This window comes from Achroia grisella, unplaced genomic scaffold (genome assembly GCF_030625045.1).
Source record: "Achroia grisella isolate CSIRO2021 unplaced genomic scaffold, CSIRO_AGI_Agris_v1 utg780, whole genome shotgun sequence".
NCBI classification, from domain to species: domain Eukaryota; kingdom Metazoa; phylum Arthropoda; class Insecta; order Lepidoptera; family Pyralidae; genus Achroia; species Achroia grisella.
In genome coordinates this window covers 1320922-1341057 of record NW_026713020.1, presented here as the reverse complement: position 1 = coordinate 1341057, position 20136 = coordinate 1320922, and the positions used below count along the sequence as shown (strand labels likewise).

Here is a 20136-nt window from a genome sequence, read left to right as displayed (position 1 = left end):
TAACTCTTCATTAGTCACATAACATAAACACCAAGCCCTAATATATCAATCAATCATTTTAATTAAGGATATAGCTTAATTTTGCTATGATTGATGGGTAGTCTGGGATTAGTTAGGATTTCTGTAATGTGATACTTTTCTTGCGTCGGCATATTTCAGCATAACTTGATGTTTTACCTGTAAATTTTTTAATTATTCATGAAGTGTAATCAGTAAAATCTATTTTTTTAAAACTAACGAGGTGTATCTTTGTCTGTAAAAGCATTTGTGAATTTGAACAGTAAGAATATTTTTGAAATATATTTACTTGCATTTAGTAGATATAATTTAGCGCCTACGTATTGTAGTCAGATTTAACACTGAGATGCCATTACAGTAAAGGCACATGTGTTTTAAAATAATTTGTTTGTTGTATTTGTATAATAATAATAATGATTAATATATACCTGTACAAATAAATAAAATTGCAACGTCTGTTGGGCAACTTTTATTTTAATTTTATATATTCTTATTCAAAAGTGTTAAATTCCACGCGGACAAAGTCGCGATTTGTATATATCGATGCATGATTGGTTGCCAGAATTGGCGGTTTAGTCTAAACATCATTGACTCGACCACTATCGGTCGCAACCTAACGGCAATTGAAAGAAAACGCTTATTTTTTGTAATCTTGAGTACTGTGCAACAACGTGTTGTTACCTATAATACGTAGATGCCGAATTATGTATTACATTAATGGTTCCTACTTGAGAAATTAATGTACTACACGCACGTGTACTTACATTACTTTCGCAAGTTTGTGAAGTAATTACTTCGATCAATATTGCAAACTAGATAACGCGTGAAATAATGCAGAACCTCAGTACTTTTGTAGGTACTTAAAATTGTGATGAATGGCATATAGTCCAATAACATTTTAATTTAAACCATGATGAGATCAGTTTTGGCGCAATATATAAAAATAAGTCCACAAATACCTGAAATCAAAATGTTATTGGACTAGTAATGCTGGCGAAAAGTTATTTGGTTGTTTTGACATTTACATACTTAAGTCATTCTTAGTAGTATGAATGATCGAACATAATCAAAGATAAAATAAAAATATTAAATTGTTTTATATAGAATTATTAAAATATTGTTAGATTAAAATTATAAGATTAAAATGATTTAATTGTACAAAAATATTTTTATTTCATTCCTACTCCTATTCCGCTGATAGACAAGATATGATGATATACTAGCAAGCGTACATCTGCCGATAACGCAACCATATCGACCATTAAATAGAAAAATGGCATTTTTCAAAATTAGAATTTCGAATTGCCTCCTTTTATAATAAGTCAATTAAATTAACCACGCCGTCTTAATAATTATCTAAATACTTTTAAAAATTTTAATAATACTTCTAGTAAATTTAAAACTTTAAAGGAAAAATTACGACGACGATAATGTAACTATATGTTGCGGAATATTCTTAACAAAAGTAATAATATTCCGCAACGTATGGTTACATTTTTATCATTTAGGTTATGTACATTATATTATTCGTTGTCAGGAAATTATATTAAGGTTTCTTAAGGGTCGGTAACGCGCACGTGATACCCTGGTGTTTCAGGCGTTCGTAGCCTACGGTAACCATTTACCATCAGATGGGCCGTATGCACGTTTGCCACTATAGTAGTATAAAAAAAGAAAGAACCTGTGCTACTACTAACTTCTGGCTTTTATTTTACCTCAATGAAAATAAAGGAATATATAAAATAAGAATTTTATTACAAAATAAAAAACAACATTATGCCATCACTGCCCGAACATAATCATTATTTTGTTGCAGCAATTCTCGTTTCAGTTTGTTTATTTTTTTCATCACCTCTTCATCTGACGCAGTGGAGTCTTGTATTTGTTTACAATTCAGCAAAAAGTTCGTAATAATCTGCTGACCTTCTGATGTTTCTTGTGATTTTAGTGCCGTCTCTATATCATACAGGTTAGTGTCCAATTGTGCTTGCTTGGTTTCGGCATACTGAAAAATAAAAAGAAATAACCGAATCTGATGAACCGATGAGAGATATTAATTTGATTTATTAACAAATTAAGTATGAATATTGGCGCGAACACGTTATTTATATAATAATAATAATCTCTGGACAATTCACACAGCGACATCTAGACTCAAGTTAAGTTAGATAAAACTTGTGTTATGGGTACTAGATAACTGATACATATACATAGATATTTTTTTTTTGTAAATACATACATATTGTATATGAATAGAAAACACCAGACTGATACAAACAATAATACTCATGAATACAAATGTTTGTGCCGTGGGAGGAATCGAACCCGCGGCCATCGGTCGTAAAGCGGTGTGCCAGACCGCTAGACCACCAAGGTCGTCTCGTCTGTCGTATAATAATAAACATGGCGAGGTAAAAAAACTATTTTATTGAATATCTCGCAATGCATGCATGCATACATGATGTTAAAACTTATTTAAATAAGATCGGAGATCAGTGTCATTAAACGTAACAATTTACATCGCTAAAATTCGATGAGACCAACTAAGCAGTTATTTCTAATATTCTAAATTACTATTATTGATCAACTATACTTATTCAAACATAATATTGATGAATATGGAACTCCGATAAAATAAACATTTTACAAAAGTTTACAGTACAGTACTTTATAATTTCATTCGTCAACGGTGAAAATTTTTTTCAGTAATATCATTTCTTATTAGGTTGATCGTCCTTAATTTTATGTTCCCCGTAAGTCTGTCGTAACATTTATAGGACAGCTTATATAAAGTATAACAAACTGTACTGTACGGATTATGAACACTATTTACTTTTGCAATAACCTATGCTGTTGGTCATTAGTCTCCCACATTTGAATTTAAAAATGGATCTGTATAATTGTACAACATTTATTTTAAAAGAATTTCCTGTCAGTTCTTCTCATCTCGAAATCTTTCCGAACTGACGGTAGTTTTGACATATCATAAGAGTCTGTAATAGACCTACATGAATAAAAATATTTTGAATTGAATTGTATTTTACCTTAACCACAGAATCTGGGAGACCAGCAAGTTTAGCGACATGAAGACCCAGAGAATGTGTAGCCGGCCCGGGCGATATCTTGTGTAGCAACACCAACTGTTGGTTAACCACGGACGCTTCTGCGTGGGAGTTAACGATAACGCCAGGGTGAAGATTCGGCAGTCGAGTCAGCTCGTGGTAGTGGGTTGCGAATAGACAGAAACATTGGCATTTCGTTGCCAATTCCCTGTCAATAAATTAAACATAACTTTTATCGATAATATAAAATAGTGGAGGGATAGAGAATAATGAAGTGTAGAATGTATAATTTATTGTCGCCATACTTGTATAGGAATATCGGATATTATAAGGTTTTGTTCCATTATTTCCGTATAATAATAATATAATACTACTTATTTAATGTCGCAATAAGGGAACAAAAATAAAATACATATATCATAAAGATAATACCTATACAACTATCGCGACAATGAATTACATTTTATTATTCAAACAGTTCTTAGAAATATCTTGTTAAAAGAATGATAATTTTAGACCAATATTTTTCGATTACAAAAGCACTATGTGCATGTACATATATAACAGCGAAGGGTAAGTAGAGTAGGTGTAGCTCAGAAATTTCAAATTGCTTAGTGTTTAATTCATTGTAAAGACAGAAAAGTACATCTGAAATAATAGATGAATATCTTATGCCTACTGATATGTCGCATTCACATCATTATGATAAAAGATGCTTAAATAATAATACAAAAATGCAAGTGATAACAGCGACGTGACGAACAAAAAGGTACAGGGTACAATGAACAATTGTAGTTCTTAGACAAGGGTCAGGTTGAGTCAGGTTGTGGTTGGTCTTGCTAAATTTATATCCACCATATTTTAATATAAGATATCGCCATATAGATATGGTACATTCATAGGACCCCAATAATTAAAATCAGATTAACGTTACGCTAAAATGCGGTATATATTTATTACTTTTGCTAAAGATATATGGTAAACATAATGTAATCAGTCACGTGACAGTGAACACTAATCAGCAGGCATTACGTCACGCTATGCGAAACACCATTGTTAGATAACATTCTCTCAGAACATAACAATTTAAAAATAATATCTTAGTGCCATGATAACTACCAAGATTATTATTATTTTGAAAAAAAAAAAAAATCCTCATACTGTTAGTAATTGAATACCTTTGTTCACTATTTTTTCTAATATTCCATATCCATTCGATTTCCTAATTGTACACAAGCATAAAACATTTTTAAATCATTCATATCTTCAGCATTCGAGTACAATAACTTACACGTTTGATCAACTGTAGTTATAATTTTTAAAATCACTAGTTATGGTTCCTTTGATTTATTATTCATGGTTTACTCACTCAGCTATAGCCCAAGCAATACCACAGCCTTCATAAGTCGACGTGCCCCGTCCCAATTCGTCAATAAGCACTAGGGAATCCGGTGTAGCAGTCTGAAATATTGTAAAACTGTAAATTTAATAATATTAACAAGATATAACCTATCAGACAATAATAAAATGTCACCTCAATAAGAAATATAGCAGGAGAATTGTATTTTCTAAGCGAATTTGGAGAATCTTTGTCAAAAATTGCTAAGATAATCATTATCATCACAAGAACACATTTAATCAGTCTACTGTTCAGAACTGATGGTCACACTGACAAGTAAAGTAGAAAGAAACTATATATATTTAATCCTTAGTGCTTCATTGAATGCAAACCCATCCTTGATTTGAATCATAATATTTTTACTATTATTTACGCTTAATGAAATTAAAACATACTAAATCTTCATATGTTGATATATTAAACTAGCCGACCCGTGCAACTTCGTCTGCATCACTCTTACTTGACATTTTTACATTATAATTTCGCCCAATTTCTATAATATGTTGTTTTATTATAGCCTATGTGTTATTCTGAAGTATAACAAGCTATATTACTGTAAAGTGTCATCAAAATCTTTTCAGTAGTTATTGCGTGAAATAGTAACAGACATCCATCAATACTCACAAACTTTCGCATTTATAATATTAATAACAAGATTTATAATGGCTTTAGGACATAGGTAGTATTCAAAAAAGTCGCTAAACGCTAATAATTAAATGTGTCGTCTTTAGTAAGAACAAATTGTTACATGGCTGGAATCTTGAAGTTTATTTTGTTATAACAGCTTGAAGCCTTCCTCAACAAATGGACTATCCAACGCTAAAATATTTTTTCAATTTGAACCAGTAGTGCCTGAGATTAGCGCGTTCAAACAAACAAATCTCTTCAGCTTTATAAAATTAGTATGGAATAGCAAACAAACTGACAGGTAAGTTACAACCATTGTCTATATACATAAACTGCACCACAGACGTAATTTCCCTCATGTATTGCAATTACAGAGGACTAATTACGGGTGTCACATGATAATGTGATGTCCGTGATGCAGATGCTTCTCTACTGGCGCCTTAGCGCTATTAGAGAAGCATCATTATAGCTCATCCATTAGCACAGGCGGATGCTCAATATTGATCGATTGATCAATATGGTTGATTGTTGATTAACAATTCAGCAATTTTGGGTACCAAATTATATTTCTGATTGACTCCGATGAAACAGCGTTAGCCAAAGCCAAATTAATCTGAGAAACGCCGGTAGGTAGGTTAAAAATACAACTATCGTAATAAGCATATTACATGGACCATACGATTCGACAATTGACATCGTTTATAACAACCTCATCTGATACTAGTCGTAAATTTATATTATTATTATACAGAATTGAAATGTTTTTAGTAGAAATGCGGTATGTTTCGTAACATCCGCAGTTTTCCACTATAGCGCCTCATTTAGTTATACTCGCAATTCGTTACATACGCAATTCGTATTTATTATCGTAATAATAATAACTATATACGCATTTTGCAAGGCAAATCTTTAATTGTTCTTACTTTATTACTCTTTATGAAACAATCTATTAAGATTATTGTATTATTAGCATTATTTTATAAATACATTAAATACCACGTGCGTTTTATTTTAAATTAGCCTTTTTCGCTCCATTTACCTACACGGCACCACATGTACTTCGTTCAAATAAGTTATGAAAACTTTTGTTTAGTGAAGGCTTTCTACAATAAGTAGTTTTGACTGTACGTTGACAGTCTGCCATCCAGTGAAACAATTCATAGGTATAAGTAACATTGTAAGTCCCTGTTAAATTTTGCCAAGCTGAAGAGTAAAAGCCACTACACATCCTATGTGGTTGTAGCCCACTCATGCGTAAACGAAATATTTCCTTTCGAAAGCTTACACTATCCTAAGGAGATAAAAACAATCGCTCCTAAGAATATCCTTCAATTCTTGTCCCTTGAGCACAGTGGGTCTATGTAGGTCGCAGTTCCAAACACCTGACATTAGCTCAAACCCCCAATAAAAAAAACTCCCTATTACCTTCTATTTCCGTAGGCTTGTTGTTCCCATGCAAACGACTTTATCTAAACTGTACCTCAGTGTGGGTGAGAGTGACCAGTGTGCTAATTTAGCACACTGGTCACGGATTCGATTCTATAGCGGTATAGCACTGCTAAACCGCTAGCGCGGGCAGGTGCAATTTTCCATTCCCATTCACTTGTTGCCCTTACACGATACATTCTTTCACTAGCGATCAGGAACGCACGCAATTTAGCACGAGAAAACTAGCGAGCGCAATCGTGTGTGACGAATTTTACTAATTTTTATGATCACTCTTTATTTGCAAGTATTATATTAAGGTATCTAGGTTTGTCAAAAAATTTAAAAATCATTTGAATGGGAATCATATAGACGAGAATGGAGATCGGTGTAAAACGCTGACGGTTGTACGGTGACGTACAAAATTCATACTGTACCGGTCGTGTAAAGGCAGGTAACAAAAGAAGGCCGTGTTACCCGAAGGATGGCGGCGCACTCGAGCATCTCGAGCATGAAGGTGCTGTGTCCGCGGCCCTCGCTGTCGGCGGCGCCGGCGCGGGCCGCGAGCGCCCGCAGGCGCGGCAGGCGCGCCGCCCGGCCCGGCACCGCGCACCCGGCCGCCGCCAGCAACGCGCTCGCCCCGCACGCCCGCATCCAACTCGACTTGCCGCCCATGTTCGCGCCCGTCACTATGTGCATTATGTTTGTGCCTGCGATCGAACACACGTTCGATATTCAAATCAATCATCAATCAATCAATCGTGCCTGCGATCGAAAATGTGTCTATAAACTATACGTTCGATATTCGAATTCACAGGCATACGTACACCGTGAGTTAATCGCGTACCTATTCTAAATTGTGCCTGCAATGTAGTAATGAACGATACGTTCGATATTCAAATGCACATGACACATACACTTTAATTACTGTAATATTGCGTGCCTTTTCTAAATTGTGCCTGCAATGAAACATGTTTTCATGAATGACACGTGCGATATTCAACTTCACGCACACATACACTATAAGTTTTCTTTGGGCCTATTGTAAATTGTCCCTACAATGAAATATGTTTTCATAAATGACACGTCCGATATTCAAATTCACGCACCCGTACACTATAATTTTACTTGCGTGCCCATTCCTGCCTGCCACAAAAATGTGGAAATGCAATCGAACTTCCTTACTTCTTTTTTTTTCTTATAAAAAATATCTAAATTACTTGCCATTCTAATGGCTGATTACCCATGAGTCATGGAGGGCTTATTACGTACCACGTTTAAAGACGACATCGTTGGGTATATAAGATACTCCTTCTTGGACCTCTAGACAGGGATGTCTGACATCCCTTAGTTCCAGTTCGTCAATACTTTCGGTGATGATCGGCCGACAGTATGGAAAGGGTGCCGTCGATGCAGCTATAGAGTATGCAACCAGTACATCAAGCCGAGACAGGATATGGGATAGACAGAACAAACATTCTGAGTAACCAGCTGTAAGTATAAAATGTTACCAAAAATTAATTATAATTAATTTTCTTATGTTATCTCACGGCTATTAAAGAAATGGCGACCATAATTCGGAAAAAGTATAATAGAAAGGGAATTAAAAAAGAAAAAGATATATAGTCTTCTGAATTAGTCTTCAAATTTTTAGTCAAGTGCTACCAAACAGCATACTTTGTAAGCTTTTTTTTTATAGTAATAAATTACAAGATAAGTGAAGTATCAAATGACAATTTATTTTAAAATTCGTGCTTCTTAGGGGTCTCACATAAATTTCTTAAAAACTAACCAGTAGTTTTTGAGTTTGCCTTAATAACGCAATGACAGTAGTTTTTTTTGGTAACCTAAATATGGTATTATTGTGTACTATTTTTTGTGAGACGTTAAATCTTAAAACAAACAAAAAAAGCCATCCCAAGTCTCATATATAAATAGTAATGGTTATTAATATTTCTTACCAGCAATAGCTACTATTTCTGAAACAACCTTATCCTGTTCTTTCTCATAGATAGATTTTGCTTGACTATACTCTTCCGATATACTGCTTAAGGCATGAGACTTAAATCTTACACCTCCTTTTATGGCGTCTACTATTGTGTATTTTTTATTACCGCGAAGATTCTGTTCTTCTTTTAATGTGACTCTATAAAATAAACAAACAAGTATATAAATGACACAACAGTGTACCGAGTGGAAATACAACACAAAAAGTTATCATATGCGTGTCATCATGAAATTGTCTATAGTTAAATATTTGCACATACCGAAAGCAAAATCCATTTTGTGGTGTAATCTCTAATTTGATAGACTTGCCGGCTATAAGATCTAAATCCTTAGCAGTCTTGTTTAATTCTTTGTCAGCTGATGACTGCAACTGATCTAGCTGTTCACTCAACGTTTGAAGTTGTTCATCAAATGATGGTTTTACAAGAAAGTCGCCTGAGATACAAAAAAAAACATGAAATTTAGTATAATAAGAAATATAAATACATTTCAATATTTTGATGATTGTGTAGTTTTCGCTTAATAAAATAAAAATATTGAATCTTTTTTTAGACACAGGTTATCTACAAATACAGTCCGTCTGATGGTAAACAGTTATCGTAGCCTATAGGTGCTTGAAACACCAGGCGTGTCAAGTGCGCGATGTCGAAACCTTAAATCCTTCTGATTCTGGTTCCACATAACTGTGAAGTTACGTACGTAAAATCTGTCTTCACGAATGGCAATAAAAATGGAATACTAACACTATTTTATTATGTTCATGTTACTCCTATTTCTATAGATGATACATAGATGCTATATATTTCCTATCAGGCAAGCAGTCAGCACATTTGAATAAAATAAACTGGTATAATGGAATTAAAGTTCACCTCTATCCACGGCTTCCATGTCAATAGTTGCTTCAATCATTTGCTGGTATTTATTAAGATCTTCATTAAGTTCCGATATTGGTTCAGATAGGGATGAGTGCACTGTCGCATTGTTTGTTTCAGATAAACATTGAAGCAACGACGGCAGCCTATTTATGGCCTGTAACAATACAATGATAAAAATACTTTATAAAATTTTCTTAAATTTGACCATCGATTTAGGATTTTTTTGTAGAGAAAATATATTGTGTAATAGATAAAAACACATATAAAAACGCTTCTTATTAGCTACGAATACTGGATATGTGAGTTCTGAACGGCCTCAGTGGTCTAGCGGTTAAAATCCTCGCTTTACCGATGACTGTCCGCGTGCGAGTGTTTAAGAAAATATATCGAATCATTTATTTCAGTTGTCTAGTACGTCTAGGCGTTGTGTGAATTATCCAGGAGTATTATTATTATTAACACCTAAATTCAGACCAGCTTTAAATAATAATTATTATGTGAATTATGTTAGTAGTTACAAACTCACCTGATATATCTTATAGCAGTCGTGCAAATTTGCCTTCTTTCTTGTCAGCCGACGGGCTAGCGCTTGTAAATCGGGTATCCTCCGCAAGTGATCGTCATACAACTGCAGTCGAATCTGAGAGCTATTCATTAGAAGTTCCACAACATCTAGTCTTTCGTTAATCAGATTTATATCTCTCAGGGGCTGGCGTAGCCATTGGGCTAAAAGTCTGAACATAAAAATGATATTGGTTATGATCATTAACTTTTAAAGTTCTTAAGTTTACATTGTAATTACACATTATTTATTTTAAACCTGGGCAAATGTTTTCCACATTTATATTGACTTTTTGCGTCCACATTATTATTCATCCCACAAATGGGCATGCTAGTATGATAGAAATCATGTTTACTATTACAAAGTACATAAAAAATAGTAATAGAATAAATTTCTTAAGAGCCAAATAAAAAAAAATCCAAATAAAAAATCTGTTTCAATATTGATGGAATCGTTAATAAGAATCCAAATTAATCCAACTAACAGCAATTCATCAAATTCAAATTAAACTATGAAAACTCTGCTTACCTTTGGACTAGATGGCGTTGTGTGACTTGTCCACGGGTTACAAAAATATAAGTCTTTCTTACCTCTTTCCGTGCTGTGTGCGGCAACGGTCCAAGAGGCCGTAGAGACTGCGCGAGGGCGCATTCCCTGTGTCGCCGGGCTCAGGGAACACATTAAGGGCACTGAGCGCCGCAGTGTCCAGGTGTAGGAAACAATCCGCTTGGATAGTACGCATGTGAAACCTGTGTAAATAATTATAGCTATAGCACTATTTGTAAAGTGAAATTAAAAATAAAATATTTTTTTACAAGAGATATACTGACATGTTCGTTTTTAGACAACTTTATGTTAAGTAATTTCATCTAGATACGGTGTAAAAGTGATGTTTCGTTCTTACAGAAATGTATAACTATCGTAATTTCTTCAGTTTCTGAAGAAAATATATGTTTTTGACATACATAAGATTTTCAAATTAATTATTTCTAACTCTTTATTTTCAGTAAATATAATCTAGATACACACACAGTGCTTATACTACACACACGCATAAATGCACGTGATTTCCAGGTACATTAAACCTAAGAGATTAAGGAATGTGGGTAACCATTAAACCAGATAGTACATTTCTTTTTATCTAAAGTAAAAAAAATTTAGAATACCTTCCAAAGTTTGTGCTGTCTGTCAATAAACCTGTGTATTTGATGGTGGCTGCTAATGAAGTCATGGCTGTTTGCTTTTTGGTTTCAGAGAACACATTGGCATCCTGCTGCTGACTTTCTTTAAATTTAAGTAAACGGTTGAGATCCTGAGTAAGGCCTTCTACGGAGAATTCACTCTTCTTCACCTTTGTTACAGTTACATTTGCTCGGACCATTATTTTTTTTAATGCCTTGTACTGCAACAAATTTTCTACAATGTATATTTACAATAACGTGACTATAATTACGGACGGGGTAATCAGAGGTATTGTCAAACAGCTATTATTACCCTGTCTGTAAAAACACTTAACAATCCTACATATATTAATAAAATAATAATAAAGACATTTATTCAGCATTACATTAGTATTTGTATTTACAATAATGTTCATTATATACCTTAAAAGTTAAAACATACTGATAACGCTGAATGTGACTCCAACACAGCGTTTACACTGTAGTATAACTAAATTATACTACTGCATTGAAAATCACAGCACGTATAGAGAACAAAAGAATATTACATTTAATGTTAAGACCATTTTATAAATAGGTATGACATTTATTGCTATCCTTAAAACGCTGTATTTGAAGCCTATGCGTCAGGGTTTGAGATCTCGCTGCTTCTTCGTTTTATTTAGTGGTTTATTAGAGTTAAGGGGAAAGTGGACCTTATATGCGTTTGTAATGTACCCTTTATTGCTAATAGTCTTATTAATGACAATCCCGTCCGGATTAGATTTACAACTCTTAACGCCATTTCTACCTATATTATTTTAAATTTATTTGCATATAACTTACGTCATCGTGTTCACTTTGTGGCACAAGACATTCCGAGGGTGCCATTTGCACTGTGATAGTTTCTAATTCAGTAAGTAAATCATCATCAGTAAACTCAGCCACTGACATTTCATAGTCACCAGCGGATATACACGCCACTCCTAACAAACGACCCTGGAATTAAAAATATATAGACGGTAGGGAAAACTTTATAATATAAAAAAATTAACGTTCATAAGCGGCTAAAATGTCCTACATGAATAAATTACTTTTGTATTTAAATATAGTAAATGATTTATAGGTACAACAAATACTATAAACTATATTTCAGGACAATTCACACAGCGCAATCTAGCCCCAAGCTATGTAGAGCTTGAGCTTGAGCTTAAGTAGAACGAAACAATTTTTTTTTGTAAATGTATTTTCTATAGGTACATGGTATACATACATATATGTATTATGAATATATTTACAAAAAAAGAAGTATCTATGTATTTATATCAGTTGTCTAGTACCCATAACACAAGCCCAGCTTAGCTTAGGACGACATGGCGCTGTATGATTTATGAATTGCCCAAAGATATTATCTTATATATAAAATTCTCGTGTCACAGTTTTCGTTCCCATACTCCTCCGAAACGGCTTGACCGATTCTCATGAAATTTTGTGAGCGTATTGAGTAGGTCTGAGAATCGGCCAACATCTATTTTTCATTCCCCTAAATGTTAGGAGTAGTCCACCCCTAAATTTTTATTTTTATTTTAAGACAAAACAACGTTTGCCGGGACAGCTAGTTATTATATAAAAGTATGCATAATGACATTATCAGAGTAAGCAATGTAAGCAGTGATTTGTGTATTAAACTAATTATTAGCCTCGCACTACATTGTGACAAGGTTTTATTACTATTATCAGTCTTGATTTATTTTTGCTAACTTGTTTATATTACATACATTGCTTTCATTATAATAATATAATAAATGAGTCTGCTTCTGTGATTATCTATCTGCTATTTATATTGTAGCTGTCATACAACGAACGGAGCCAAGCTCGTTGGGGAAAAATATTTTAAAACTTAGAGGACTAAAACCATGGAACATAGTCTATCTCTAAGCGTCCTTAAGAAAAATTAGTCAATTTGAGATGATACTGGACTAACTAAAAAATTCCACTCTTTGGAAAATCCCCCGAACAATTCAAACGGGGATCGAAATAACGATAGTCTGAGCCGAGGTTCGAACCCTTAGCGGTGTCCTCACACTAAAAGAGTATCAAGCATTAGTTGGCCTTCGGCCGCTCCTCCGCCTCCGCGGGTTGGAGTGACATCTGCACACGAAGCTGTAGAGGCTAGCGGCGGCCAACACCATTAGAATAAATTAAAAAAAGTTCGAATAACGTGTTCCAATGCGTGATTCAAAAAGAGAATTCACATTGCTATTGCATGAAAGACCATCAAAATATTTATGTTTACGAGGCATTACGTTTCCTTCATCTTACACAGATAAAGGAATGTGAAGTAGATGAAACAGCGGCCAGCCATTAGTTAGTTTGTTTCACAAAACGTGACTATACTAGTCTGAACTGGATTATTTTACACGTGAAGTTTGAAGTGTGATTATGCATTGTAACAATCTACACAATTAATTATTTTCTGCAAAACATATGATATGTCCTTAAAGAATATACAACAATATTTATTTAGTCTTGCAGAACGTATTCAATAATAGTCAGTTCCGAATAAATATTTTTATAATAGAAATAGTAAACAAGCTGACACACGGATAATAAATGCTGAGTGTCGCCTACATACACGAATCAACACAATAAATATTGTAATGGTTCACGGTTCCTATGTTGATTTTTTTTATACTAATAATAATTTTAATAATAATTTTATAATAATACCTAATAAGGAGGTATGGCAATGAAATTACAGGATACGGCACTACTGTAATGTCACTACAATATCTCACCTGATTATTTCTTTTATTTAGTTTAATCAATTTAGATAAATAAAATAATAATTGGGTTTAATTCACAATATTGAGTGACCATACCTTGGATACTGGGTCCACTTTAATATTTACAGCCATTAGACGTGCCGAATTTTCTTCTGAAATTCCCAGACCTTCACCGAGCACTTCCTCTAATTGCGAGAGGCAACCAGGAGAACCTTTATATTTGAGGACCCAGTCACCACTCTTCACTGATCCTTCTGCTACATATATTTCTACTCTGTAACGCCTTACCTGTAATAGACCATTTTGAAGTGCCAATGTATGTATCACCAGCTGTGCCTGAGGTTTAACCCTCGAGACATTTGTAGCCTATATGTTATTATGATGTATTTAAACTATATTACTGTAAAGTTTCGTGAAAATTAGTTTAGTAGTTTCAGCGTGAAAGAGTAACAAACATCCATCCAACCATACACACAAACTTTCGCGTTTAGAATATTAATAAGATTTTAAAGCATGAGAAACTCGGAGACATTTTCAAAATGTAGTGGCTATCGCACTCAGAGTATTCAGGTGTATTAAAGATCTAAATCACATGATACAGGGCGAGGCTACCACGGTCTATCAAATTGATTTTTGATTTACCGGTGCTTTTATCGCCGGAGAGTCACTCAGATATATAAATCAACATAGTTTCGTGTTAGCTAAATCTGATCACGTCCTCTGGGTCCTTACTACGTAGTAAATTACTAGATACTCTGTTATCAAATATGTAATTAAAATCTGTTATAATCACTATAAAATAAGGAAATGCTAGAAATAAATAGAGGTAAGTAAGAACAGCGTGTAGTGTCACTGTGTGTATATATTTATGTCGTGTGTATTTGTTGATAGTGTTATAAGATAAGAATTATTAATAAAATACGCATAGATATATTTTAAGGTCAACATACTTCAGTTAATTGATGTCTATAGGTATTTAGATTACAAGATTGTTCCTTGTAAACGACTGATTTATTATAATACTGTAGAATTACAGTTAATTTGATAATACAAAATAATTTAAAAAAATATATATTAGATACAAAACTGTTGTTATTTGTCTTCACAATATTCCAAGTAATTTAGGTGCAGTCATCTTTATAAATATTAGGCGACAGATAGAGTCGTAATATATATTAGCAATGTTATGATTATAATTTGATATTTATAGTAATTAAAACATTCTAAAGTTGATGGTCTCGGTGGTTTAGCGGGTTATCACACCGCCATACCTCTGATGGACGCGGGTTCGATTCCTAGCACGTTAGAAACATTTCGTAGTAATGTTTATGATTTTTTGTATCGGCCTGGGTGTTTCCTGTATATTATACTAGACCACCGAGACCGTCTTTGTAAATTGTCAACTTTAAAAAACGAACCAATAACAACTTCTTAATAAGTATTTCGAAGTTTCCCTTTGACAATACTAAGTAATCCAGCCGATTGGGTTCTATACCCATTCTCTTTATATTGGATATTGAAGTAAAAACTTCTTTTGCTGCTGTTGTCGCGTCCACGCCGTGAACACTGTAGTATTCATTTCGGTCGAAGATCCTTACAGTGGTTGGTGGTTTCTGAAACATAAAAAATGCGTGTTTCGGAGGATTAGTGTTCTAATGCGAATCTTATCATATATATATATATATATATATATATATATATATAATATATAATAATAAAAATCGCTCAAACCATACTCCTCCGAAATGGTTTGAGCGATTTTTATGAAATTTTATATGCCTATTCAGTAGGTCTGAGAATTGGCTATTACTATCTTTTTTCATACCCCTAAGTAATAAGGGTTTTCCACCCCTTACATTTTTTTTCGAACATTTTTTATTTAATTTTATTATAATGTCGTATTAAAAAATACATACAACCCTAAAATTTCAAAATTAAATAAAATTTCATTCTTCTATGACTAATCCCTATTTTTTCATACCAATTTATATGGCAAAACAACGCTGGAGGGGTCAGCTTATATATATATATACCTGGACAATTTACACAGAGGTATCTAGTCTCAATCTAATCAGAGCTTGTGTTATGCGTACTAAAGAAAGATAGAAATATTTAATACAAACAATCATATTAATGAATACAAGGAGATTGAATTTTCAAATATAATTTATATAGGTACATAATACTTTAATTCTAATAGATGAGTTTACCTGATGTTTCTTTTATTATATACTAGCTGTATCTCGCGGCGCTGCATGTGGAATACAGCGTATGTTACTATCTGATAATACGGTTAACGATAGGCGAAGAACTGTTAAAATCAGTCGAATACTTTTTATATTTAATATAAACACTCAAAAATGAAATGTTACTGTCTCTATTTCATTGCTACATTTTACTGCCTAATGCTTTGACATATGATCTCGAAATAAGGCAGAAAAATGGGCGGAACTTTATATTTCCTGTTAATCTAATTGGTTAGGTCACGCAGACGTTTTTGCTGTAAAAATTAGTATTATAATAAACTACTGTAACTGGAAAGCTATCCATGAGGCGATGCTCATGGTAACGTCTGTGTCTGTACGTACGAGTGTGTTACATCGTTTAAAAAAGTGATTGTCTAACGATTGACAACAATCGTACTGATATAATTAAACTTAGATGTGTATTATGGCGCTTACGCACTGCAATCCAGTGGCACTCAATGAGGAAGTAGCCATTATTATTGCCGAAAGTTGCATATAGATGGCGTGATTGGTATCGATGGAATTCTTCATAGTTTTGCAAACGTTTTAAAAAACAAAACTGTGTTTTCAAAAACGTTTAATCAATTTTTAAAAAGTTATATATACATGTTAAAATGAAATAATGCGTTTAGAAAAGTAATTTTCATATATTTACTCATTTTGTTATTTTCCAGTACTTAATTACACTTTAATCAGTGCTAATATGGGGCTCAATGTTTTCAAAATGCTTTCATAGATGGCATTGTCGTCATTTGTATCGGCCTAATTAAATGTCTTTTTTATATTTTCCAATAATAAGCACTTAATATATTATTATTGTAAATTAAACATATAAATTTTTTTTAAGTAAATTAAAAATAGCCGAACAAGCAAGTAATACTATTTCCAATAATACTTATGTATGAAGTGTTGTCATATTAAAAATAAATACATGTATTATCGAATATTTTGAATAATCGATAACAGGATTTTATTACAGCGCATTATTCGATGATGCTTTTAATGAGTCGTTGTGAACAGTAAATTTTCATTATTTTGTATTACCTATAGCAGTGTTCCGTTTCAAAGAACGGAATATAGTAGTACATTATTAGTGTCGTTGGTTATTTACATTTGTACTGAAAAATCGATTACATAATAATTTAAAATATCGAGTACGAATCGTAGCTGTCTTCAAATACTGGCAACTGGTAAGATTAAAATAGTATTTAAAAAAAAGTGAGAAATCGAGCCTAACTCGAATACCATAAAGTTGATTTTCCTTTCTCATTAATATCATAGCAGTTTGTTTTTAACTTGCGTATGACTCTGTGGCATGATGTTTAACGTCTATTGTTATTGTACGGTGCATACATTTCAAAAATTATATTTTAATGTAGGTACATACATTTCTTTCATACATTTCATACATGTCAAAAATTATCTTTTAATGTAGGTACACACATTTCTTTCATACATTTCATACATGTCAAAAATTATCTTCTAATGTAGGTACATACATACATTTCTTTCATACGTTTCAAAAATGAACTTTTTATGTAGGTACATACATTTCTTTCATACATCTCATACATTTCAAAAATTATATTTTAATATAGGTACATACATTTCATACATGTCAAAAATTATCTTTTAATGTAGGTACATACATTTCTTTCATACATTTCATACATGTCAAAAATTATCTTTTAATGTAGGTACATACATTTCTTTCATACATTTCATACATTTCAAAAATGAACTTTTTATGTAGGTACATACATTTTTTTCATACATCTCATACATTTCATACATGTCAAAAATTATCTTCTAATGTAGGTACATACATTTCTTTATTTTTTAAGAAACTTAAAAATAATGCCAAAAATATTAGATGAATATATTTTTAATACGAATATTGTTTTATTTTTGTTCATCAACTTTATCCCTCACTAACAATACTAGTAGTAGTACATAACCTGGTTTATACCGCTAAAGATATTGAAAGATATACGAGTAATTCAGAATGTTATCAAGTTCAAAATAAGCACACATTACTTGCTTAGATAACAGAGTAATATTACTCGTAATAAAAACATTTGTAACACCCATATGTATACTACGTATGTATAGTAAGTACTTACGCTGCGGCGCCGTGAGACTCACCTCATCTACTCATCTACGCGCGGTAACCGCGCCGACCGACCAATAGGAGCGCGCCTCTCGTGTTTCCAGAAAGTTCGCGACTAACGGACGATATAGTAGTAAGGCAATGAGTGTCCCAGTGACATCATTATAATAATTTCTCGTTAAATTTTATTGTAATATACACAATTTCGCACTAAATAACGTGTTACCCCGTTACACATTTCTAATAATGAAAAACCTAGACCGACCCTGTTCATTTAATCTTACAAGAACTAGACTTTAAAAATTACGATATCCTCATATAGCCTTTCATTTCCCCTTTCAATACTTTTTCGCATTAAAAAGTAGCCTTTCTCAGGGTCTACATTATCTGTCTACCAAATTTCAATTAAATCAGTTCAGTAGTTTTGGCGTGAAAGCGAGACAAACAGACAGACTGAGTTACTTTAGCATTTATAATATTTGTAAGAATATCGCTATTAAAAATAGGGGTTGGTGAAAGACGGGTGAAAATTTAGGCGTGTATGTATTTTCAATGTAACATTATAAATAAATAAAAAATTGTCCATAATACAAAAAAATATTTTTTCGGGGTAGGCCACCCCTATGACTTAGGGGTATAAAAAATAGATAACAACCCTACCTCAGACCTGGCAAGTATACATATCAAATTTCATCAAAATGTGGGAGAAATATGGCAACTAACACTGTGATACAAAATTTATATATAAGATATAGCGGAATTCTCATTAGGTAAAAGAGGGGTACATCGTAGAATACATGAGGTATATACCAGTAAATTAATTGTAGCTAAAATCAGTCTCATACATATAACGATTGAAATAAAAAATCGTATAGCCCGATTTTGATACGTACGAGTATAAACGTATCAAAATCAGGCTATACGTATAGCGCAGACGCGTTACAACATATCAAAAAAATAGGCATGGAATGTAAAATAAACCATAACACAATAGGTATATACATTGGCACATAAGCCATATCTGCAGAGTGTCGGCTAACGATATTATACCTACACATTTACATTGAATCTTGAATCGTCCCTAATGAGGTACATGATACAGTTACCTACATATCTATTATATACCTATCTTTGCAAAACAGATGTCATGTAGACTGAATTGACTGCCATCTATTTTCATGCTTTGTTACTAAGCACCCACTAGTAATCCGAACTGCTTCAGATCTAGCGACATCTAGCGGCTACGGTGGCGAAATAAAATAGCCCGAAGAATAGCCCGAGTTAGGAAGGAACCATTTTCTTGTATGGGATGGGGTATCTGTATGTAATATTATGTTATCTGTGCTGCAATCATTGAAAAGTGAAGTCGGTTTTGTCTAAGTATTAAACTTACATACTGAAGTAACGAATCTGATAATGTAGATTTGTAATCTACAATCAAATTTAAGTCAGGTGAGGCTTCAACTTACTCATTTCAATCGCATTAATAACTTTAATTAACAACCACGGAATAAAATTGATCATCATTAATTATAAGAAGTACTTATGTTAAGGTAACAACAATAGAATACCATGTTCGTAGTTCTCATTTTAAATATCTCAGAACTTTTCCTGTATACTTGGAATGATGTCCCACATTTCAGTAATAAGAGCAATGTCAAGATTGTGACAAGTGACACTTATCATTATGTTCATTATCTTCCTCGTTATTATTAATTATTTCAAAACTACTGTATAATGAATTGTGTATGAAAATGTGCAATTTAAAAATCATTTATTTATTTTTTTATAGAAAAGACTATGTAAAAGTACCTATATATAATATATCATGAGATTAAAATATAAAAGGACTATCTATT

General features: G+C 32.9%; 1 protein-coding gene across 1 annotated transcript; it reads right to left on the bottom strand.

Annotated features, from left to right (window-relative positions):
• Window positions 1-1756: 1756 nt before the first annotated feature.
• Window positions 1757-15531, bottom strand: LOC131850862 (DNA mismatch repair protein Msh2). The gene is made up of 14 exons (XM_059201241.1): window positions 15340-15531; window positions 14018-14209; window positions 11982-12134; window positions 11142-11377; window positions 10566-10724; window positions 9940-10147; window positions 9408-9567; window positions 8799-8973; window positions 8493-8677; window positions 7804-8022; window positions 7009-7241; window positions 4450-4541; window positions 3063-3288; window positions 1757-2023 (listed from the first exon to the last, which is right to left on the bottom strand). Exons 1-14 carry the CDS (start codon window positions 15418-15420, stop codon window positions 1793-1795), a joined length of 2550 nt encoding a protein of 849 aa, XP_059057224.1. The 5' UTR covers window positions 15421-15531; the 3' UTR covers window positions 1757-1792.
• Between the last annotated feature and the right edge of the window lie 4605 nt (window positions 15532-20136).